At 48.3% G+C, this 24,425-nt stretch overlaps 2 protein-coding genes across 3 annotated transcripts in view; one reads left to right on the top strand and one right to left on the bottom strand.

The window, feature by feature from the left end:
• Lrrc42 (leucine rich repeat containing 42) overlaps positions 1–19,643 on the bottom strand; it is a 24,889-nt gene extending 5,246 nt beyond the window's left edge. The window contains exons 1-5 of the mRNA XM_045139426.1: positions 19,513–19,643; positions 10,627–11,113; positions 4,744–4,875; positions 2,508–2,626; positions 1,066–1,154 (exon numbers count right to left, since the gene is read on the bottom strand). Coding sequence (XP_044995361.1) covers positions 1,066–1,154; positions 2,508–2,626; positions 4,744–4,875; positions 10,627–11,099 — 813 coding nt within the window. The 5' untranslated portion in view covers positions 11,100–11,113; positions 19,513–19,643. The remainder of the gene's footprint in view (positions 1–1,065; positions 1,155–2,507; positions 2,627–4,743; positions 4,876–10,626; positions 11,114–19,512) is intronic.
• The window catches only part of Hspb11 (heat shock protein family B (small) member 11), a 17,200-nt gene continuing 12,268 nt past the window's right edge, over positions 19,494–24,425 (top strand). The window contains exon 1 of one of the 2 annotated variants that reach the window (XM_045139428.1): positions 19,494–19,595. The gene's annotated coding sequence lies outside the window, so the exon portion shown is untranslated. Of the gene's footprint in view, positions 19,596–20,390; positions 20,480–24,425 lie in introns of those variants that run through there. The other variant, XM_045139427.1, reaches the window with a different exon arrangement.

Raw genomic sequence — 24,425 nt, 5'->3', positions numbered from 1 at the left:
TGGCTTAGTGGCTAAGGCACTAGCCTACAAAGCCTAATGACCCAGTAAAGCCAGAGGTACAAGGTGGTGTATTTATCTGGAGTTCATCTGCAGCAGCTGGAAGCCGTGGTGTGCTCATTCTGTCTTCTCTATGCTTGCAAATAAAGAAATACATTTAAAAAAACAAAAAACAGCTGGGCATGACAGCACATGCCTTTAATTCCAGCGTCTGGGAGACTACAGTAGGAGGACCACCACAAGTTCAAAGCCAACGTGAGCAACAGTGAGCTCCAAGCTAGTCAAGATGACACAGCAAGACTTCTTTTCTTTTTAAAAGCACTTTATGGGCTGGCAGGATGGCTTAGTGGATAAGGCACTTGACTACAAAGCCAAAGGACCCAGGTTCGATTCCCCAGGACCCACGTAAGCCAGATGCACAAGGAGGCGCATGCGTCTGGGGTTTGTCTGCGTGCAGCTGAATGCCCTGGCATGCCCATTCTCTCTTTCTTTCCCTCTCTCTCCCCCCATCTCTCTCTCAAATCAAGAAAAAATTAAATTAAATTTAAAAGTATTTCATTTTTTTTTTTTTGAAAGAAAGAGGCAGAAAAAGAGAAAGAATGGGCATACCAGGGCCTCCAGCCACAGCAAATGAACTACAGATGCATGTGCCACCTTGTGCATCTGGCTTATGTGGGTCCTGGGGAATTGAACCTGGATCCTTAGGCTTAGCAGCCAAGTGCCTTAACCACTAAGCCATTTCTCCAGATCAAGACTCTTATCTCAAAAAAAACTGTAGAGGAAAAAAAAAGAGAAAAAGAAAGATCACACTAGTCCCCCCACTTTTTTTTTGGTTTGTTTTTGGTTTTGGTTTTCCCAGGTAGTGTTTCACTCTAGCCCAGGCTGACCTGGCATTCACTCTGTAGACTTAGGGTGGTCTCGAACTCACTCGTTCCTCTGCCTCCGGAGTGCTGGGATTAAAGGCGTGCACCACCACGCCTGGCTTCACACCAGCCCCTTTTAAATGTTTAACAGAAACAAAGCTATCATTAAGTCTGGAAAAATGAGAAAAGAAACTAAAGGCCTTACCTTCAGCCCTGTCCCAGAGATATCTAAACAGTTGAGTTTTCTGAAAGAAAACAGGTACCCAATTCCAGCATCAGTGATGGCAGGGTTACCTAGATGTCAAAAACAAGGACACATTCTATCATGATACAGCTGGGCAAAAATGCCAACTATAAGTTCAGAAGGAAACATAATAATGCAAATAATAGGCTATAAAATAGGAAACAAACATTTCGGAACAAATTCAATATAGATGCCTTGTCTTTCCTATTTGCAACAGGAACCAGCCCCACCCACTACCTGCCCCCCCCCCTTTTTTTTTTAGCTCAGGAGCTGAGGCTGAGTAGAAAAATAAACAAGTGGCTGGAGAGATTGGCTTAGCGGTTAAAGCGCTCACCTGCAAAGCCAAAGGACCCATGTTCCATTCCCCAGGACCCACGTAAGCCAGATGCACAAGGTTGCACATGTGTCTGGAGTTCGTCTGCAGTGGCTGGAGGCCCTGGTGCACCCATTCTCCCTTTCTCTGTCTCTCTCAAGTAAATAAATACATAAATAATTTTTTAAAATTAAGTAGCAGAGTGAGTAGGGCCTCTGACCTCCCTCCTGCTGCTCTCACTCGTTTAGAGCTGTACCAACCTGCGCAAGAGTCAGTCATGGACGTCCTACCTGGGAGTCAGCATCTGGTTCATCTTGAATAAGGTATCAGAGCTGTGTATTTACCCGGCTTTCTTTTTAATTTTTTTGTTTACTTTTATGTATTTCAGAACGACAGAGAGAGAGAGAGAGAGGCAGAGAGAGAGAGAGAGAGAGAGAGAGAGAGAGAGAGAGAGAGAGAGAGAAGGGGCGTGCCAGGGTCTCCAGCCACTGCAAATGAACTCCAGACATGTGCGTCCCCTTGTGCATCTGGCTAATTAGGGTCCTGGGGAATTGAGCCTCAAACCGGGGTCCTTAGGCTCCACAGGCAAGCGCTTAATCGCTAAGCCATCTCTCCTGCCCTTACCCAGCTTTTATTTATTTATTTTGGTTTTTCGAGGTAGGGTCTCACTCTAGCCCAGGCTGACCTGACATTCACTATGGAGTCTCAGGGTGGCCTCAAACTCACAGCGATCCTCCTACCTCTGCCTCCCGAGTGTTACCCAGCTTTTTATCAGGTCAATATTGATGAAGAAATCTTGGCTGACAAACAGCATAGAGCCAAGAAAGTAGAGCCCGTGTCCCCCATGTGGGCTCTCAACAAGACAGAAAGCCGCCCTGTCTGCACCGCGAGAGGAAAGGACGACCTGAGAGACTCTTCCCGCCCCCACAAGAAGGCACTGGGTCAGGAGTCAGTCCCTCTCTGTTACCGACTTGCAGTGACACACCCAGCAAGGTCAGCTGTCCCTTTTCTCACCTCTAAGAGGGAGGAGGTGATGAATCCTACAGCTGTTTGCTCACCGTTAGCATCGGCACTTTCTAAGTAGACTTACATGATAAGTCTAACAGGGTCAGGCTCTCAAGGCCTCTCTTCATCACGCGGACCGGGGCTGTCATCTTCCGCACACCAGCGTCAGATAAGCAATTGTCCTTGAGGTGGAGCTGAGTGATACTAGGGAAACAAAGTCCACAAGTACATCCCTTAAAGAAACTTCCAGAAGATGCTTTCACGCATTTTATTTAAAAACTTATCTTAGAGAAGGACGTGGGGGCGCACGCCTTTAATCCCAGCACTCGGGAGGCATTGGTAGGAGGATGGCTGTGAGTTCAAGGCCACCCTGAGAATTCAGAGTGAATTCCAGGTCAGCCTGGGCTACAATGAGACCCTACCTTGGGAAAACATCAACAACAACAACAAAAAACTTATCTCAGGCTGGAAGGATGGTTTAGAGGTTAAGGCACTTGCCTGCAAAAGCCAAGGACCCAGGTTCGATCCCCCAGGACCCACATAAGGCAGATGTGCAAGGTAGAACGTGTGTCTGGAATTCGTTTGCAGTGGCTGCAGGTCCTGGTGTGCCCATTGTTTTTCATCCTATCTGTCTCTCTCCTCAAGTAAATAAAAATGTTTAAAATAAATAAGAAACATCTCAGACTGTCTGAAGACTGTAAAAATCCATCTAAACCCTTACAAGCGGTTGTTCTGATTTGAACTGTCCTTTACTGCTGCTGCTGTTGAATTTTTAAAAATGAGGGCTGGAGGGATGACTCAGTGGTTAAGGCGTTTGCCTGCAAAGCTGAAGGACCCAGGTTCAAGTACCCACAGGAGCCAGATGCACAAGGGGGCACATGTGTCTGGAGCTTGTTTGTGGCTAGAAGCCCTGGTGCACCCATTCTCTCTCTCTCCCTCTTTCCCTGTCAAATAAGTTTTAAAAAATAAAATATTTTTGTAATGAGTGTATCGGGCTGGAGAGATGGCTTAGTGGTTAAGGTGCTTGTCTGTGAAGCCTAAGGGACCATGTTCGACACTCCAGGTCCCACACAAACCCGATGCCTAAGGTGGCACACGTCTGGAATGGAATTCTATTACAGTGTCTGGAAACCCTGGAGGGCCAATTCTCTGTCTCTCTCACTCATATATATATATATATATATAAAAAGTCTATCAGCTTGCTTCAAAAAAAAAAATTAAGTGTATCTTAAAAAATAAAGCACCTCGCCGGGCGTGGTGGCGCATGCCTTTAATCCCAGCACTCGGGAGGCAGAGGTAGGAGGATCGCCATGAGTTCAAGGCCACCCTGAGATGACAGAGTTAATTCCAGGTCAGCCTGAACCAGAGTGAGACCCTACCTCAAAAAAAAAAAAAATAAAATAAAATAAAAAAAATAAAGCACCTAGCTGGATGTGGTGGTACACACCTTTAATCTCATCACTCAGGAGGCAGAGGCAGAAGGGTTGCCTTGATTTCAAGGACACTCTGACATTACATAGTGACTTTCATTCAGGTCAGCCTGGACTAGAATGAGACCTTATCTTGAAAAACCAAGTAAATAAATAAAATAAAAATATTTTTATTGCCGGGCATGGTGGTGCATGCCTTTAATCCCAGCACTCGGGAGGCAGAGAGGTAGGAGGATCGCTGTGAGTCTGAGGCCACCCTGAGACTACAGAGTGAATTCCAGGTCAGCCTGAGCTAGAGTGAGACCCTACCTTGAAAAACAAAACAAACAAACAAAAAAAATTTACAATGTGCAGGCTGGAGAGATGGCTCAAGTGGTCGAGGTGCTTGTCTGCAAACCTAATGACCCAAGTTCAATCCCCTAGGACCCACGGAAAACCAGATGCTCAAAGGGACGCATGCTTCTGGAGTTTATTTTCAGGGGCTAGAGGCCCTTATGCACCCATACTCCCTTTTTCCCTCTCCTTCTCTCTGCTTGCAAATAAATAAAAAATATATATATATATATAAAACAAAACAACAGTAACAACAACAAAATACACTTGCCAAGCAAGTTAAGTCTCTGGGTTAGGAGCTCCAGGACTCACATGACTCCAGACACCGTGGCATTACCGCCTGTAACCCCAGTGCACCCAGGGCGGGGTAGGGAAGGGAAGCGGACAGGAGAATGTCCTGGAAGCTAATGGGCCAGCTGGCCTGGGGACCGCAGAGGTGAACAGATGGCCTTGCCTCACACAAGGTGAAAGATGAGGATGGCTCTCACAGGCATGGGCACATGCACACACACCAAAATGGTGTAGCACCACCATGCACGGGTGACGGCGGGACAGTACCTGGATAGGGCTTCATTGGTGAGGTGTTCCAGAAGTTCATGGTCATCTCCAAGCTTGCAGCAGGACAGGTCCAGGCAGGTGAGCTCCCGGAAAGACTTAATCTCCTCAAGCTTTTCGGAAACCACCAGATACCTGTGGTGTGTGAAGGACAGCGGGCAGCTCCTCTGAACCTTTCCGTTAGTGACTCTGAACTATACTCAGCATATCCCAGGGAACCATGAACGTGCATGCCTCAGTGGTGACAATCTGCACGTAGGAGGCTGGACCCATTACAGAATCCCCTGAAAGACTGCACGATCGTGGAATGAGCATCTTGCCCCCACCCCCCTGAAGTAGCTTAGACGGACCTGGAACTCACTCTGAAGACCAGACTGGCCTCAAACTCATGGTGACCCTCTTAACCCCAGTCTCTTAAAGGCTGGGATTAAAGGCGTGTGCCACCATGTACGGCTGGAATCAGCATTTTATTTTTTTTATTAATTATTTTATGTTTTTTTTTTGTTTGTTTTTTGAGGTAGGGTCTAGCTCTAGCCTAGGCTGACCTGGACTTCACTCTGTAGTACCAGGCTGGCCTTGAACTCATGGTGATCCTCCCATCTCTGCCTCTTGAGTACTGGGATTAAAGGTGTGCACCACCACACCCAGCTTATTTTTAAAATTAAATTAAAAAAATTTTTTTTTCGTTTTACGAGATAGGGTCTCAATCTAGTGGCTTTACGAGGTAGGGTTTCACTCTAGTCCAGACTGACCTGGAATTCACTATGTAGTCTCAGGATGGCCTCGAACTCACTGTGATCCTCCTACCTCTGCCTCCCAAATGCTGGGATTAAAGGTGTGTGCCACCACACCTGGCTCAGAATAAGCATTTTAAATTATTTATTTATTTATTTATTTGAGAGCAACAGAGAGAGAGAGAGAGAGGCAGATAGATACATAGAGAATGGGCATGCCAGGGCCTCTAGCCACTGCAAAGGACCTCCAGATGCGTGCGCCCCTTGTACATCTGGCTAACGTGGGTCCTGGGGCATTGAGCCTCAAACCGGGGTCCTTAGGCTTGACAGGCAAGCGCTTAACTGCTAAGCCATCTCTTCAGCCCAGAATAAGCATTTTAAATAAAGTAAACGAGCAAAGACAAGTTACAAGAAAAAACATGCTTTGCTATTATACAAGCAGACCTTGGCATCAGTATTGGGATTAGAGAACTTCCAAACATTAATATCCTCAAACTTTCAACTGCTTCTTTTTTTTCCTCTTTTAGAATATTTTTACTTATTTTCCATTGTTGTTTTTGAGACAGTTTCACTCTGTAACCCAGACCCAGAATTTATTAGGTAGCCAAGATTGGCCTTGAACGCATGGCAAACCTCCTGCCTGGGTCTCCCAATTGCTAAAATTATAAGAATGGCTAGCCATACCTGGCAATTTGCTCATTAATACTCAGTACTTACTAATTTGAAACTAAAGCAAGGACAAGAAGTCTGAACTCTAAACTGAATAGCCTCAAAAATATTTAAGAGGGGCTAGAGAGATGGCTTAAGCGGTTAAGGCACTTGCCTGCAAAGCCAAAGGACCCAAGTTCGATTCCCCAGGATCCAGGTAAGCTAGATGCACAAGGTAGCACAAGTGTCTGGAGTTCATTTGTAGCCGCTGGAGGCCCTGATACACCCTCTTGCTCTCTCTCAAATAAATAAATAAAGTAAAATATTTTTGCTGGCGTGGTGGTGCATGCAGAGATAAACTCATGGTGATCCTCCTACCTGTGCCTCCTACCTGTGCTTCCTGAGTGCTGTGATTAAAGGCGTATGCCACCATGCCCAAAAAAAATATCTTATTTGAGAGACAGAAAGAGGCAGATAAGAGAGAGAGAGAGAATGGGTGTACCAGGACCCCTAGCTACTGCAAAGAGGCTCCAGATGCTGAAGGCCCTGGCATGCCCATTTTATTTCTCTCTCCTTGCAAGTATACAAAATCTTTTTTAAATTGCGTGTTTGGGCTGGAGAGATGGCTCAACAGTCAAAGACACTTACTTGCAAAGCTGGTGGCACGGCTTCAATTCCCCAGGGCCCATATGCAGCCAGATGCACAAAATGCTGCATGCCTCTGGAGATTTTTTTTTTTTTGCAGGAGCAGAAGACTCTGGCTACCCACACTCACTGTCTAATAGATAAATCTAAATATATATATATATATATATATATATATATATATATATATATATATATATATAGTATCTATTTGTGTGTGCATGCATGTACATGGGTGTACCAGGGTCTCTTGCCACTGCAAACAAATGCCCAAGTGGCTTGATGTGGGCGGTTGGGGTCTTGGACTGAGGCAGGCACGCTTTGGAAGCAAGTACTGTAAGCTGCTATCTCCACAAAGCCCTCAGAAGGGTTTTAATAAGGGGAATTATCTATTAAACAAATGAGTGGCTTTTGTTTGTTTGTTTTTGTTCGAGGTAGGGTCTCACTGTAGTTCAGGCTGACCTGGAATTCACTATGGAGTCTCAGGGTGGCCTCGAACTCACGGCGACCCTCCTACCTCCGCCTCCCGAGTGCTGGGACTAAAGGCATGTGGCACCATGGCCGGCTTCAAATGGATGTTCTTAAGGCTCTCAAAACATTTCAGAAACATTACACTAGTTTACTTTATTTTATTGTTTTGGTACTGAGGATCGTTACTAATTTACGTGCTCATCAGATGTGAATGATAAAGAGCTACCATCACTATAATCTGATCACTCAGACCAATGTGACAAAAGACATTTCCAAAAAAGCACAAAGATTCTTAAGTTATGAGGACAGGGGGAAGGAAAGATGTAGGGAGCACATTGCCAAATGTATAAAAATAGGTATTTGAGGGCTGGAGAGATGGTTTAGCAGTTAAGGCGCTTGCCTACAAAGCCTAAGGACCCATGTTTGAACTCTCCAGATTCTATGCAAGCCAGATGCACAAAGGTGAGGCAAGCCCAAGTTCACAACACGTGCCCACTAGGTGGCACAAGTGTCTGGAGTTCAACTTCAGTGGCTGAGGCTCTGTGGTGTGCCGATTCTCTGTCCCTCTCTCTAAAACAAAAATAAATAGGGCTGGAGAGATGGCTTAGCGGTTAAGCGCTTGCCTGTGAAGCCTAAGGACCGTGGTTCCAGGCTTGATTCCCCAGGATCCACATTAGCCAAGGGGGCGCACGCATCTGGAGTTCGTTTGAAGTGGCTGGAGGCCCTGGCGCGCCCACTCTCTCACTCTCTCTCAAATAAAAAAAAAAAAACAAAAAATTTAAAATAAATAAATAGTGAAACATTTGAGGCCACCCTGAGACTACATACCTTGGAATAAAAAACTGAGGGCAGGGCTGGAGAGATGGCTTAGCGGTTAAGCGCTTGCCTGTGAAGCCTAAGGACCCCAGTTCGAGGCTCGGTTCCCCAGGTCCCACGTTAGCCAGATGCACAAGGGGGCGCACGCGTCTGCAGTTCGTTTGCAGAGGCTGGAAGCCCTGGCGCGCCCATTCTCTCTCTCTCCCTCTATCTGTCTTTCTCTCTGTATCTGTCGCTCTCAAATAAATAAATAAATAAATAAAAATTTAACAAAAAAAAAAAAAAAACTGAGGGCAGCCAGGCACGGTGGCTCATGCCTGTCAGGAGGCTGGAATTACTGAGAGCTGGAGGCTAGCCTGGGCTAAAGTGAGACCCTGCCTCAAAAGAAACAAAGACACAAGGCTAGAGAAACGGCTCAGTGGATAAACGTGACTGCGCTAGAAGCCTGACAACTGGGATTATGTACCCACCCGACACCCTATAAAGTCAGACACGCAGTGGAGCTCAGTGGGAGGGGAGGCAGTCAGAATGTTACGAAAGCCTGTGGACCAGCTTGTGGCCTTCCTACAAGCAGACCACGAGAGCGAGACCATTTCGGAACACGATGGGGAGAGAGGGCTGGAGAGATGGCTCAGTGGTTAAGGCGCTTGGCTGTGAAGCCCAAGGACCCAGGTTCGATTCCCCAGGATGCAGCCACATAAACCAGATGCACAAAGTGGCTCATGTGTCTGGAATTTGTTTGCAGTGGCTAGAGGCCCTGGCGTACCCATTCTTTCTCTATTTGCCTCTTCCCCCCTCTCTCTCTCACTCTCTCGCAAATAATAAATAAATTTAAAAAAAAAGGATGGCAAGAGAATCAATACACCAAGGTTGCCCCCTAACCTCTGCACCTGTGGCATCGTATGTGCCTACCTGTACATACACATACAACTTTCTGCTGTTGTTGTTTGAGGTAGGGTCTCACTCTAGCCCAGGCTGACCTGGAATTCACTTTGTAGTTGCAGGGTGGCCTCGAACTCACAGCGATCCATCCACCTCTGCCGCCTGAGTGCTGGGATTAAAGGCGTGCGCTGCCATGCTCTGCCAAATAACTTTTTTTTTTTAAAATTGTTCTTTTTAAATGCAAGAATGGAGGTGGGAAAGGTGTATTTCTCTAATACCAGCACTCAGAAAGCTGAGGCTGAGGCGGAAGCCTGGGAGCTTAAGGTCAGCCTGAGCTATACAGTGAGATCCTGTCTCAGAAAAGAAAGGATGACCTGTAATTATACGACGTGTCAGTCAAGCAAGCGGCTTGTTCCTTCCACTGGCAGCAGTCCCTCGCCTGTCTTGACCGAGGCCACAGTACGGGCAGAGCTTTCGGATGGCACTGCTCAGCTCAGGAGTCCAAGGCTCTGCCCTGTTCTGCACGGGTTTATTTACGGCTTGCCTTTTAAAGTACATTTGCTGCAGGGTGAAGTCACTAATTCTATGAGCTGCTTCAACAAGGGCTAGTTCTTGTCATTTTTTTTAAAGAGTTTATGACTTATGTAGCTTGTATTTTCTGAGAAGGCCACAAGAGAAAAAATATGCTTTGGGATCTTATCTGAGAATTTCCTAACTTTAGGATGCTTGAAATTGTAAAATTCATTCTTTTAGTGATATCTTTATTTTTTATTTTCAATATTTATGAGAGAGGGAGAGGAAGAGAGAAAGAGGCAGACAGTGACAAAGACAAAAAGGATGGGTATGCCAGACCCTCCAGCCACTTCAAACGAACTCCAGATACATGCATCCCCTAGTGCATCTGGCTATACATGGGTACTGGGGAATCGAACCTGGGTCCTAGGCTTCATAAGTACCTTAATCACTAAGCCACTTCTCCAGTCCCCTATTGTTAATTTTATCATTTGTTATATATGTGTATATGTGTGTGTGTGTGTATGTGTATATATATATATATATATATATATATATATTATTTGAGAGAGAGAGAAAGAGGCAGATAGAGAGAGAGGGAGGGAGGGAGAATGGGCGCGCTAGGGCCTCCAGCCACTGCAAATGAACTCCAGATGCATGCCTTCTTGTGCATCTGCCTCACGTGGGTCCTGGGGAATCGAGCCTTGAACTGGGGTCCTTAGGCTTCACAGGCAAGCGCTTAACCTCTATGCCACCTCTCCAGCCCCCATTTCCTGTTTTTATTCATGATAGCACACAGGCTCCCAGGGGACACGGTGGTGTACACCTATGCCTGACAGGCTGAGGAGGAGGACATTTTGAGCCCGAGAGTTCAATACCAGCCTGGGCATTCCAGCAGGATCTCCTCCCAAATAAGAAGAGGGCGGGGGTGGGGTTGATGCAAAGCATTTTCTATCTAATGGAGGAGCTGTGGCAATCAACTGAGCCTTGTAGAACATTTTCAGGGTGAGCCTAACTGTGGCCGAGGAGAAGACAGAGGCAGTGATGTTTCCAGGCTGGCCCGCCACTCCACGTCGCGCGTGCCAGTCCGAGCTAAAGGCCGGAACTGCGTAAGGCCGAGCTTTGATGGGACGATCGTGCCCACTCCGGGCCTCGGGGTGCCCGCCGGCACACTCACCTGTTCCGCAAGCACAGCGAGCAGAGCACCAGGCTGCCGTAGGCCTCGGTGAACTTCCGCAAGGCCCTCAGGCCCGCGCCGGGCTCCGCGAACTTCTGCCGGGCTTCGGCGGCGGAGAAGAGCTTCTCGGCGATCTGCTCGGGGAAGCCGATGAGGGAATCGATGTGATCCACGTTGTCCGAGATGAAGCCCAGCACGAGGCTGAAGAGCGACTTGGCCGAGTAGCGCAGGTTCCCCTCGCGGGTGTACGTGAAGATGAAGTGATCCGTCTTCTCTCTGCGCGCCGTGTCGTCCTCCCGGTTCATGCACAGCTCCACGGAGAAGCCTTTGGGGAAGAGTCTGAAGGGCCGCGGCCTCTGCAGGCGGCTCCGGACCCCCTCCAGGGCGAGGTCGACCACGTGCAGCTGCCCATGCTCACGCACGTAGATGGGTCCTGGGTCCAGGTGGGGGTCCGAGTTGAGGTAGTAAGCCATGGCCTGGGCTGCAGCTGTACGAGCAAGGCACATGGAAGCAAATCCCATTAAAACGCCATCTGCAGTATGAAACTTTATCTGGCTGGGCCCACAGCTTTACGAGCCTACCAGGCAGGCTCTGCAGCTAGCGTGGGGACGGCACAGCTCACAGCTGCCGAGAATCTTGGCACCTGAGGCTGCTGCTAAGGTCTCTTCCTGAAATGTCCCTTCTCTTCCTGAACTCAGCTGGGCGTGGTGGCGCCCGCCTTTCATCCCGGCGCTCGGGAGGCAGAGGTACGAAGATCGCCTTGAGTTCGAGGCCAGCCTGAGACTACATAGTGAATTCCAGGTCAGCCTGAGCTAGAGTGAGATGCTACCTCAAATGAATAAATAAATAAAAATGAAACCAACAGTTACTAGCACATGTGTGTGTGTGTGTGTGTGTGTGTGTCTGTGTGTGAGCGCGCACGCGCGCCAGGATCTTTTGCTGCTGCAAACCAAGGCTTTACATGGGTGCTGGGAGAACTGAACTCAGCCAGCAGGCTTTGCAAGCAGGCATCTTTAACTGCGGAGCCTTCCCCCAGTGCTTCTTGCAAGCTCTTTTCTTGTCTATTTGGTGATGCACTCACTTTTCAGAACCCAGCTCAGATCTCTTTTTTTGTTGTTGTTGTTTTGTTTTGGGGTTTTTCTTTTTGTTTTTTTGAGGTAGGGTCTCACTCTAGTCCAGGCTAACCTGGAACTCACTATGGAGTCTTAGGCTGGCCTCAAACTCACAGCGATCCCCTACCTCTGCCCGTCCCCTCCCCACCCCGCCCCAGTGCTGGGATTAAAAGCATATGCCACTATGCCCGGCTCCAGATCTCATTTTTAAAACTCAATTTCGGCCGGGCTTAGTGGCACATGCTTTTAATCCCAGCACTGGGGAGGCAAAGGTAGAAGGATTGCCGTGAGTTCCAGGCCGCCCTGAAATTACATAGTTAATTCCAGGTCAGCTTGGACCAGAGTGAGACCCTACCTTGGGGGGGAAAAAAAACAAAACAAAACACTCACTCTAAATTGGGTATGATGGCACACACCTTTAATCCCAGCACACAGGAGGCAGAGGTAGGAGGATCACCGTGAGTTCAAGGCCACCCTGAGACTACATAGTGAATTCCAGGTTAGCCTGGGCTGGAGTGAAACCCTACCTTGAAAAAACCAAAAAAAGTAAATAAAAATTTAAAAACTCCCTCTAAGCCAGGTGTGGTGGCACACACCTTTAATCCCAGCACTCAGAAGGCAGAGGTAGAAGGATGGCTGTGGGTTTGAGGCCACCCTGGGACTACAGAGTGAGTTCTAGGTCAGCCTGGGCTAGAGCAACAATTTTTTTTTATTACACATAAATTCATGGCAGCAGAGTTTATATTAACAAAGCAATTAGAAGCACCCTAAATGTCCAAGACTGAGGTGTAACCAAATAAATTATCCACTCTATGCCATAGCACATTATGAAGCCATTAAGACTGTATAGCTTTCACGTTTATAGCCAGAAAAAAAAAAAAAAAGAGAGAGAGAGAGAGAGAGAGAGAATGAAATAAATAACTTCCTTGCTAATCTGGTACCTTCTACACACTTCCTTATTCTATGTGGTTCACTGTTCCACTATTTTGTGCTCCAGAGGAGGATCCATGTTTAATTCAAACTCTGACATGTTACAATTCCTGAGCAAAGACTTGCGGAACTAGAGTTTACTAACTTACTAAACCTTATGTCAACCACAAGCAACAGGATATTTTCTGTACAACTAAAGGCCTCCATCATAAAAACTAAATAAAGCTATTACAGGGCTGGAGAGATGGCTTAGCGGTTAAGGTACTTAACTGCGAAGCCTAAGGACCCAGGTTCAATTCCCTACCAGTACCCATGTATCCAGACGTACAAGGTGGCACATGTATCTAGAGTCCGTTTGCAGTGGCTGGAGGCCCTGGCATACCCATTTTCTATCTGCCTCTCTCTGTCAGAGATGGTTCAGTAGTTAAGGCATTTGCTGCAGAGCCTAAGGACCCAGTTTCGATGCCCCAGGACCCACATAAGCCAGATGCACAAGGTGGCGCATGCATCTGAAGTTCATTTGCAGGGGCTAGAGGCCCTGGTGCACTCATTAACATTCTCTCTAAGTAAATAAACATATTTTTTAAAAAGCTAGTCAGGCGTGGTGGCACATGCCTTTAAACCCACCACTCAGGAGGCAGAGGCAGGAAGATTGCCGTGAGTTTGAGGCCACCCTGAGACTACATAGTGAATTCTAGGTCAGCCTGGGCTCTAGTGAGACCCTACTTCAAAAAAAAAAAAAAAGGTATTTATCATTTCTACAATTTAAAGGGAAAGGGAGGTAAATTTTAATATAATATAGGTCTGGTAATATCCCTAAAAGACTGATTTGGGGCTGGAGAGGTGGCTTAGAGGTTAAGGCGCTTGCTTGCCTGTAAAGCCAAATGACCCAGGTTCAATTCCCCAGGACCCATGTTAGCCAGATATTCAAGTTGGCTTATGTGTCTGGAGTTTGTTTTCAGTGACTGAAGGACCTGGAGTGCCCATTCTCTCTCTCTCTCTCTTAAATAAATAAATAATAACAATAAATCTATCTTGGGCTAGAGAGATGGCTTAGTGGTTAAGGCGTTTGCCTACAATGCCAAAGGGTCCCAGTTCGATTCTCCAGGACCCACGTTTGCCAGATACACAAGGGGGCGCATGTGTCTGGAGTTTGTCTGCAGTGCCTGGAGGCCCTGGCGCGTTAATTCTCTCTCTCTTTCTCTCTCGCAAATACACATACACACACGCATATATTTCTTAAAAATCTATCTTAAAAAAGCTGATTGGACTTTCCGAGCGAACTAACTTCCGTCTTCTGCACCAGTGCAGGGTCACTGTGGCCACTTCAGCCATTTTAAGTGTCAGCAAACAAGTCAGCGACTGGAGGTGCTGAGTGTCTGGACAGCGAACGAGACTCCCGTTCGTGGGAATCAGCATTATCCACGGTTCTCCCAAGGCTGATTGTGTACCTCAGACAAGAAGGTCCTGGGCTAGCGAAATGGCTTAGCGGTTAAGGCGCTTGCTTGCAAAGCCAAAGGACCTAGGCTCGATTCTCCAGGACCCATGTGAGCCAGACGCACAAAGGGGGCGCATATGTTTGGAGTTCGTCCGCAGTGGCTGGAGGCCCTGTCGTGTCCATTCTCTCCCTCTCTCTCTCTCAAATAAATAAATAAACAAATGAAAGAAGAGATACCCTAGAGCCTCATCCTTCCCTACCCTTTCTCCTATACCATATCCATGGTCCTGACTTACTGCTTGGGGAAAACTGGCCGCTTTCACTGTTTTTCACTGGACTTGGCTTGGTCTGTTGTCATTAGAACTAGCATCTTTTCTGTCTCCAATGCATCATTATCGCTCATATTAACTGTCACCCCTCTCCTGGGAACACTTCCCTAAGCCACGCACCGGTCCATGCCTGTCTAAGGTGTTCCCAGAGTACCCAGTGAATCCTACACAGGCCCGGGCACCGCGCGCTACGCTCGCTCATGACTGCACACCCAGGGCTGAGCGCCGCAAAGACACTTGCTTATCTCTTTCCCAGGCCCAACTAGTACTGAGCCTAGTACTGAGTGTGCGCTCAACAGATGATCTGCTCAGCCGGGTGAGACCTCAAAGGGACGGATCTCGTGCTCTGGGTGGAGGTGCCCCTGGTACTGTTGCTAGGAGCCAGCTCCTCTCCCAGGCACCAGCTGCAGGCTCCTCCCTCACTTGTCAATCGCTTCTGCAGGTGGCAGCAGACCAGATGAGGAGGGTATATTGTTACTGGTGTTTGGGGACGGTGGAAGGGAGAGACAGCGGGGGGGGGGGGGGAGAAACAACAACTATCACAACCCATACTTCTTTCTTCCTAGCATGCACTGTCTGATGCTAAGGAGGTGCCTCCTTTATTCTACATCCTTCTAGGAGTACGCAAGCACCCTTCAATCTCACAGACCTTAATCCCCAAAACTGGCCATTCGCAGCTCCACTCTGTCTGCAGACCAGACAGTAGATACCAGGGATGGTCCCAGCAAAGAAACCTTTTGAAAGCCAGGTAGCGTGGTTCACGCCTATAATCCCAGCACCTGGAAGGCTGAGGGAGGAGGATCCTGAGTTTGAGGCCAGCATAGGCTTCATAGGGAGACCCTGTCTCCAAAACTAAGCAGGGCAGCCGGTGTGGTGGCGCACGCCTTTAATCCCAGCACTTGGGAGGCAGAAGTAAGAGGATAGCCATGAGTTCAAGGCCACCCTGAGACTAGTGAATCCCAGGTCAGCCTGGGCTAGAGTGAGAACCTACCTCAAAAAAAAAAAAAAAAAAAAAAAAAGACCCAAATGAATAAATGAATGAATGAAAATGTTTTGTTCTCTTTTTGGGAGAGTTTCATGTATGTGTGTATATATATTCATATTTTTATTTATTTATTTGACAGAGAGAGGGAGAGGGAGAGAATGGGCGCACCAGGGCCTCCAGCCAATGCAGACAAACTCCAGATGCGTGCGTCAGCTTGTGCATCTGGCTTATGTGGATGCTAGGGAATTGAACTGAGGTCCTTTGGCTTTGCAAGCAAGCACCTTAAGGGCTAAGCCATCCTTTCAGCCCTCGTATATGTATTTTTGAGACAGGGCTTCACTATGGTAGCCCAGGTCTGCCTGGAACTCACTATGCAGTCCTCCAGGCTGGCCTCAAACTCAAGCCGAAACATCTTTCTCACTTTCTCAAATGCTGGGATTATAGACATGAGCTGTCGTGCCAAGCTAACTTTTTTTTTTTTTGAGGTAGGGTCACTCTATCCCAGACTGACCTGGAATTCACTATGTACTCTCAAGGTGGCCTTGAACTCATGGTGATCCTCCTACCTCTGCCTCCCGAGTGCTGGGAATAAAGGTGTGTGCCATCATGCCTGGCTCCATGTTTTTTAACAATGCTAAGGCAGATTCTGTGGAAGGTTCCCTATCTTAATGAACCCACACACTGTGGTCATCACTGCAGCAAAAAAACAAAACAAACAAACCAAAAAAACCCCACACCAGGTTCTGCACCCCTGGCCTGCTCCTAATCCGCATCCCCAACAGTAACCTTTGTAGTGAAATAGATGGATGATCACCCCTGCTGATCAAAATTAGAAACTGTGATTCCATCCAGCAGAGGGCACAGGCAGCCTAGTGACCAATCAACCCTCTCCTAAATTCTGGCAGCTTTAGTTTACAGAGATCAGTTTCAAGAAAAGGACACAGTCCCAACTATATTTGATTACTCATCTTTCTAAAATGATGAAAAAATCCAGTATTTCCTGAAGAGCTAATCTACCATCTTTTGTCCAGACAGCAGGTCAAAGCCTCTTTTCATTTGTGGAACTGACCTTGGTTTGGGGATCTTGCGACCTTTTTGAACAGCCTGAATTCTCATGGCACTGCCTGGAAGTTTGTGAGGTACTATAAAATAATCTAAGAATTGCCGGGCGTGGTGGCACAAGCCTTTAACCCCAGCACTGGGAAGGCAGAGGTAAGAGGATCATTGTGAGTTCGAGGCCACCCTGAGACTACATGGTCGGCCTGGACTAGAGTGAGACCCTACCTTGTAAAATCAATAATAATAATACTGATCTAAGAATTAAATGAATGTTTGAGTTTTTCAACTCAAAGGCAAGGTGATTCCCTACGGAAACTGACCCCTCAGGAGACAAGGTCCTTCCTATACATTAGATAAAACCTCCCTGGAAGTGGTGGCGCACGCCATTAATCCCAGCACTGGGAGGCAGAGGTAAAAGGATCGCCGTGAGTTCGAGGCCACCCTGAGACTACATAGTGCATTTCAGGTTGGCCTGGGCTAGAGTGAGACCCTACTTTGATGAAAAAACAAAAAAACCAAGAAACAAGATGAAATAACTAAGCATGGCAGTTCTTCAAAACTTGAAGCCAGTTTACTAAAGCAAAAAGCCTAATATCAGTCAGGTGAACTGGGAGAGAGAAAAGGAGGTGATAGGGTAATAGTGTTAAAATTGAGCTAAACTGGGCATGGTGGCGCGCACCTTTAATCCCAGCACTCGGGAGGCAGAGGTAGGAGGATCACCACAAGTTTGAGGCCACCCTGAGACTACAGAGTGAATTCCAGGTCTGCCTGAGCTGGAGTGAGACCCTACCTCGAAAAAGGGCCACAATTCAAGTCTCAGGGCTGTGTCACTACAAAGCTCAAGTTTTCCATTTCATGACACTGGGTCTCAAGATTACAAGTAGAGCCGGGCGTGGTGGCGCACGCCTTTAATCCCAGCACTCGGAAGGCAGAGGTGGGAGGATTGCTGAGTGTTCGAGACCAGCCTGAGACTACATAGTGAATGCCAGGTCAGCTTGGACTAGAGGGAGACCCTACCTCAAAAAAAAAAAAAAACAAACAAACAGAACAAGTATGACACCAGCCTTAAAAGATTTTTATCTAAAAAAAAAAAAAAAAAAAGTTAAAGCCGGGCGTGGTGGCGCACGCCTTTAATCCCAGCACTCAGGAGGCAGAGATATGAGGATCGCGCTGTGAGTTCGAGGCCACCCTGAGACTCCATAGTGAATTCCAAGTCAGCCTGGGCTAGAGTGAGACCCTACTTCGAGGAAACAACAACAACAAAAATGTTAAGCAGAGTGTGGTGGTGCACACCTTTAATCCCAGCACTCAGGAGGCAGAGGTAGGAGGATCACCATGAGTTCAAGGCCATCCTGAGACTACATAGTGAATCCCAGGTCAGCCTGAGCTAGAGTGAGACCCTACCTTGTTTAAAAAAAAAAAAAAGGTAAAAACCGCTGGGTGTGGTGACACACACTTTTAATCACAACACTCAGGAGGCAGAGGTAGAAGGATTGCTGTGAGTTCAAGGCTAGCCTGAGACTAACAGTGAATTCCCGTTCAGCCTGGACCCAGGTTCAATTCCACAGGACCCAAATAAGCCAGATGCCCAAGATGGCACAATGGGTCTGGAGTTAGTTTGCAGGGGCTGGAGGCCCTGGCATGCCCACTCTCTCTCTATGTCTTCCTCTTTCTCTCTCCCTCTCTCTCAAATAAATAAATAAATTAAATTTATAGACAGATAGGTAAAAACCAACCTCACCAACTTCTATGGTCCGTCTGGTACTCACTGGCTTAAGCTAGGAAAGACTTTTAAAGATAAAAACAAAAACAAAACAAAGCAAAAACCAGTGGCATTCTGAGGAAAGAGTTGGTGGGAAGAGAGCCAGAGCAAAGTTAGAAACGAAGCAGAAATCCGCCACATCCACATACTAGAAAACACCCCAATCCGTCACAGCAAACACCTTTGTTTTATTTGAAAATGTGTGTATTTAAAAAAAAAAAAAAAAAGCCTCACCCAGAAACTTGAACAGAAAGTCGTTCTAAACAACCTATAGCCAGCGAACAATCCATCTTCATTGTCCGGTGTCACTGCCATTATTCACTTTTCAATTGTCCCCACTTCTTTTTTTTTCCCCTGGAAACCAGAGGTCTTCTCCATGCCTCCCCCCACCACCAGCTCCTCCAGGGTCCCTCTACCCCCTCACAACTCAGAAAGTGGACTGTCCAGGCCCCAAGGCCCAATCCCACCCCACCTGCCCAACCCCCCTCCAATTCCCCATTCCTTCTTCTCCCTCACCATCCACTTTTCACAACCCTGGGACTCCCCACCCCTCTCCTAGGAGACCCCCCCCCAACCTCAACCTTCAACCCCCCTGGCTCCACGCCTCACTATCCCCACATTTCATAATCCACATCCCCAACTTGTTTCCTTCCTGCCCCCAGGACCCCACCTATCCTTGCAACCCCTCCCTCAAACCAGATTTTTAAAAAATTTATTTGCTATGGAGAGAGGGAATGGGTGCGCCAGGGCCTCCAGCCACTGCAAACAAACTCCAGACGCATGCTCCACACCTTGCGCATCTGGCTTACGTGGGACTTCAGGAATCGAACCTGGGTTCCCACCCCTTCCAGTATCATGCACTCCTCAAATCCAATTGCTTTCTTTTACTTTTTTAAAAATTTATTTGCGACAGAGAGAGGGAGAAAGAGAGATTGAGAGAGACAGAATGGGCGCGCCAGGGCCTCTAGGCGCTGCAAACAAACTCCAGACGCAAGCATCTGGCTTACGTGGGACCTGGGGAATCGAACCCGGGTCCTCGGGCTTCGCAGGCATCTCTTTTTTCCCCCACGCAGCCCCCGCTTCCCCCCAAGCCCACCCGCGCCCTCACCCGGAGCCCAGAACCTCCATCCTCACACGCACACCCCCAGACTATATACCCTGGGCGCCCCACCCTTAGCCAGCATCCCCCTCATCTTCATCCTCCCCCTCCCACCGGTGGGGGGGAGGGCAGAGGGGGAGCAGCCCCTCCCCCGCCCGCGGCCGTCACCTACCCCTGTGGCCCCCTTGCCCGCCACGGGGCGACCGGCGGGCACCTCGGTGACGGCTGCCTTCCTCCGGGACCGTCAAGCAGCTGGTGAGGGTGGGACGCGGAGTCGCGGTGGCGGCGGCCAGGGGGAGGGAGGGGCTGTGGCTGGGGCTTGGTGGGGGGGGGGGGAGACCCGGCGCCCAGGGACCGCGGGACCGGCCGGGCGGGGCGGGGCGGGGCGGGCGGGGCGGGGCGGGGCGGGCGGGGGGGAGATGGGGGTGTGGGAAAGAGACAGGGCTGCGCGGGGAAAGCGCGCGTGCGCGAGGCGAAGGGCGGGGCCTAAGGCGTCGGGGGCGGGGCCTGGAGGAGAGGACGCGGAGAGCGCCGTGAGCGAGGGTAAGGGGCGGGGCCTGGGGCCTGGGGCGGGGCCTAAGGGAGAGAGAGGGAGCGGGAACGGGGAAAGTGCGCGTGCGCGAGGCCGGCGCGAGCTGAGGGGCCGGGGCCTGGTGGGCGGGGCGGAGCCTGGAGGAGTGGGGGGGGGGGAATAGGAGACAGCGCGCGTGTGCGAGGTCGGCGTGAGGGGAGGGGACGGGCCTGGAAAACGAGGGCGGGACGAGTCTGTGGCTGGTGACTGGACGAGGCCGGGGGGCGGGGCCTGGCGAGGAGGACGGGGCGGGGCCTGGCTGTTGACGAAGATTGGGGGCGGGGCCTGGAGGCTGTGTGGCTGTGAGTGACGGCCTGCTGGAGCCGGGGCCTGACGATGCGCGTGCGTGTCCCGCGCAGGGGGCGTGTCCCACGCCCGCCCGCCCTCGTAGCTGGGGGAGGAGGGAGACGCCAGAGGAACGGCGCGTGCGTCGTCCTCCTCCTGGGCGCGGGGCGGAGCCCGGGCGGTTGCCAGGGAACCCGGGGGGGGGGCGGAGCCTACGCTCCGAGGGGTCCCTTCGCGGGGAGGCGAGCCCGGGAGCGCGTCGGGGCTACCGGCCCCGGGGCAGGTGAGAGCGGCGGCCGTGCGGGGAGCGGGGAGGGGAAGGGCGGGGCGGGCTGGACAAGGCCTCGGGATGCAGAGGTAGGAGGGTCGCCGTTGTGTTCGAGGCCACCCTGAGACTACAGAGTGAAGTCCAGGTCAGGCTGGACTACAGCCAGACCCTACCTCGACAATCCAAAAATAGCAGTTAAGGTGCTTGCCTGCAAAGCCAAAGGACCCAGGTTCGATTCCCCAGGATCCACCTAAGCCAGATGCACATGCGTCTGGAGTTCGTTTACAGTGGCTGGAGGCTCTGGTGTGCCCATCCTTTCTCTTCTCTCTTATCTCCCTCTGCTTGCAAGTAAATAAATCATTTTTAATTAAAAAAGCAATAATAATAAGATAAAATATTAATCCCAGAAGTTGGGAGGCAGAGGTAGGAGGATCGTGGTGAGTTTGAGGCCACCCTGAGACTACATGGTGAATTCCAGATCAGCCTGGGCTACAGCAAGACCCTACCGCAAAAAGCCAAAGCCAATAATAATAATAATAATAAAATAGCCAGGTGTGGTGATACACGCCTTTAATCCCAGCACTTGGGAGGCAGAGGAAGGAGGATCCCCATGACTTTGAGGCCACCCTGAGACTACATGGTGAATTCCAGGTCAGCCTGGGCTAGTTTGTGACGCTACCTCAAAAAAACAAGAAGTTTAAAAATGGTTGCTGGACAGATGGCTTACCTGCAAAGCCTAAGGACACATGTTTGAGTCCCCAAATCCCATGTAAGCCAGACACACAAGGTGACATATGCAAGGTCACTCATATGCACAATTTGGTGCATCCATCTGGGGTTCTATTGCAGTGGCTGGAGGCTGTCGTGTGCCAATTCTCTCTTTCATTAAAAAAAAAAAATTTTTAATGGACCAGGCATGGTGGTGCATGTCTTTAATCCCAACACTTGGGAGGCAGAGGTAGGAGGATCATTGTGAGTTCAAGGCCAGCCTAGGACTACAGAGTAACTTGCAGATCAGCCTGGGCTAGAACAAGACCCTACCTTGGAAAAAAAAAAAAAATTTTTAAAAATGAGGCTAGAACTCCTAGGCATATATCCAAAGGACTCATCTCATTTCCTTAGAAATACGTGCTCAACCATGTTTATTGCTGCTCAATTTATAATAGCTGGGAAATGGAACCAGCCTAGATGTCCCTCAACTGATGAGTGGATAATGAAGATGTGGCACATTTATACAATAGAGTTCTACTCACAGGTAAAGAAAAATGAAGTTATGAAATTTGCAGAAAAATGGATGGACCTGGAAAGGATTATACTAAGTGAGGTAACCCAGGCCCAGAAAGCCAAGCGCCACATGTTCTCTCTCATATGTGGAACCTAGCTACAGTTGACTGGGCTTCTGCGCGAGAAGGAAAATACTTAGTAGCAGAGGCCAGTAAGTTGAAAAGGAGACATAAAGGGAAGAGAAAGGAAGGGAGGAGGGTACTTAATAGGTTGATATTGTATATATGTAAATACAATGATTGTGATGGGGAGGTAATATGATGGAGCATGGAATTTCAAAGGGGAAAGTGTGGGGGGTGGGGAGGGAGGGAATTACCATGGGATTTTTCTTATAATCATGGAAAATGCTAATAAAAATGTTAAAAATTAAAAAAAAATGAGGCTAGAGAAATAACTTATTATTTAAGATGCTTGTCTGCGAAGCCTAATGAACCAGGTTCAATCCTCCCACGACCCACATAAAACCAGATGCACAAGGTGACTGTAGCAGACAGCTTCAGGATCACTGAGATGAATTTCCAGACCAGGCACAGTTATGGAGGAAGAAATTTATGGAAGCTTACAGATCCAGGGGAAGTTCCATAATGGCAGAAGAAGCTGGCCTGCTTTCACAGGACCATGGAGAGAGAGAGAGAGAGATGGCTGCAAATGCAAACTACAATACTTATTGGGGGCCATCTATTCAAACCACCACAGTGACACATGCATCTGGAGTTCATTTGCACTGGCTTGGAGGCCCTGGCACACTTAGTCTGTCCCTCTTCTGTCTCAAATGAATAAGTACATAAAATATTTAAAAATTATAAAATGAAATTGGGTGTGGTGGCCTTTAATCCCAACACTCAGGAAGCTGAGGTAGAAGGATCGCTGTGAGTTCAAAGCCACCCCGAGATTACATAGCGAATTCCAGGTCAGCCTGGACCCTACCTACCTAGAAAAAAAAAAAATTGTAAAATGAGGGCTGGAGAGAAGGGTCAGAGGTTAAGGTGCTTGCCTACAAAGCCTAAGACGTGGGTTTGGTTCCCCAGTCTCCATGTCACATCTGCACAAAGTGGCACATGCATCTGGAGTTCGTTTGTAATGTTTGGGGGCCCTGGCCCACCCATTCTCTCTCTGCTTGCAAAAAGATAAAGAAAAAAATTAAAAACAAAGATACAAAACCATGTGTTCCCATGGTGTGCCTCATGCCTATAAATCTTAGTGCTTGGATGGCTGATAGAGCAGGAGTTCTGTAAATTCAAGGTCAGGTTAGGTTCCTACCACAATGAGTTCCAGGCCAGCCTGGTCTATAGTGAGACCCTGACTCATTTTAATTGATAGGGTAATGGATACCCTTATCAATACCTGCTTCGATCCTTCAGATTTTTGCATTTTTTTTTTTTGTTTGTTTGTTTGTTTTTTGTCTTCGAGGTAGGGTTTCACTCTAGCTCACACTGACCTGGAATTCACTATGTAGTCTACCTCTGCGTCCTCCCGAGTTCTGGGATTTAAGGCACGCACCACCACACCTGCCAGGATTTTTGTGTTTAAAGGACCCATGGTAGAGCTCTCAGAACAAGTCTTTTTTCTTTAACTTAATATTTTGTTTATTTATTTGAGACAGAGAGTGCAAAAGAGGGAGGGGGAGAGAGAGAATGGGCACACCAGGGCCTCCAGCCACTGCAAATGAACTCCAGATGCATGCACCCTCTTGTGCATCTGGTTTTACATGGGCCCTAGGGAATCGAACCTAGGTCCTTTGGCTTTATAGGCAAACGCCTTAACCGCTAAGCCATCTCTCCAGCCCCGCTTTTTGTGTATTTTGAAGGTAGGCTTTCACTCTACCATCTACCATGCTCTCCTCCATCAGGATTTATTTTTTAATTCATAAATGTGCTAGGTGTGGTGGCACACACCTTTAATCCCAGCACTTGGGAGACAGAGGTAGGAGGATTGTCATGAGTTCAAGGCCACCCTGAGACTACATAGTGAATTCCAAGTCAACCTGGGCTAGAGTGAGACCCTACCTCAAAAAACCACACACACAAAAAAAATTGTTTAAGGGGCTGGAAAGATGGTTTAGCAGCTAAGGCGTTTGCCTGAAAAGCCAAAGGACCCACATTCAGTTCCCCAGGACCCAGGTAAGTCGGGTGCTCAAGGTGGTGTATGCGTCTGGAGTTCATTTGCAGAGGCTGAAGGCCCTGGCACTCCCATTTTCTCCCTCTATCTAACTCTCTCTCTCAAATAAATAAAATCAATAATTTAAAAAAATTTCCAAAACAGAACTATCCATAACTTTTTTAAAAAAAAAGTTACCTACTAAATTGTGTCATCCTAGCTCATTAACCGTTGCCACATAATTATTGAAGGTTTTTAATTTTAGATGCGGGAGAATGATGTCAGTTCAAATCCAAGACATTTTTTGTAGTGCAGAGACGGGGAAATAGTCAGATTCACAGATCTCTGGGAGAGGTCGGAAGTTAGCTTACTTAAATAAACATGTGAAAGTCCTTCCCACTTACTGGTCGCTTGCTTGTTAAATAATGTGCTAGGCAACAGGCTTTTTTTTTTTTTTCCCCTCTTTTGTTTTTGAAAGTTTAAAGGACTTGAGGATTTGCTTTATTTACCAAAAAGAGAATTGGCACACAGGGCTTCTATCCACTGCAAACTCCAGACCTGTGTGTTACCTTGTGCACAT

The sequence above is a fragment of the Jaculus jaculus genome, chromosome 21 (assembly GCF_020740685.1).
Source record: "Jaculus jaculus isolate mJacJac1 chromosome 21, mJacJac1.mat.Y.cur, whole genome shotgun sequence".
Lineage (NCBI taxonomy): Eukaryota > Metazoa > Chordata > Mammalia > Rodentia > Dipodidae > Jaculus > Jaculus jaculus.
This window is presented reverse-complemented; position numbering and strand designations above follow the sequence as displayed.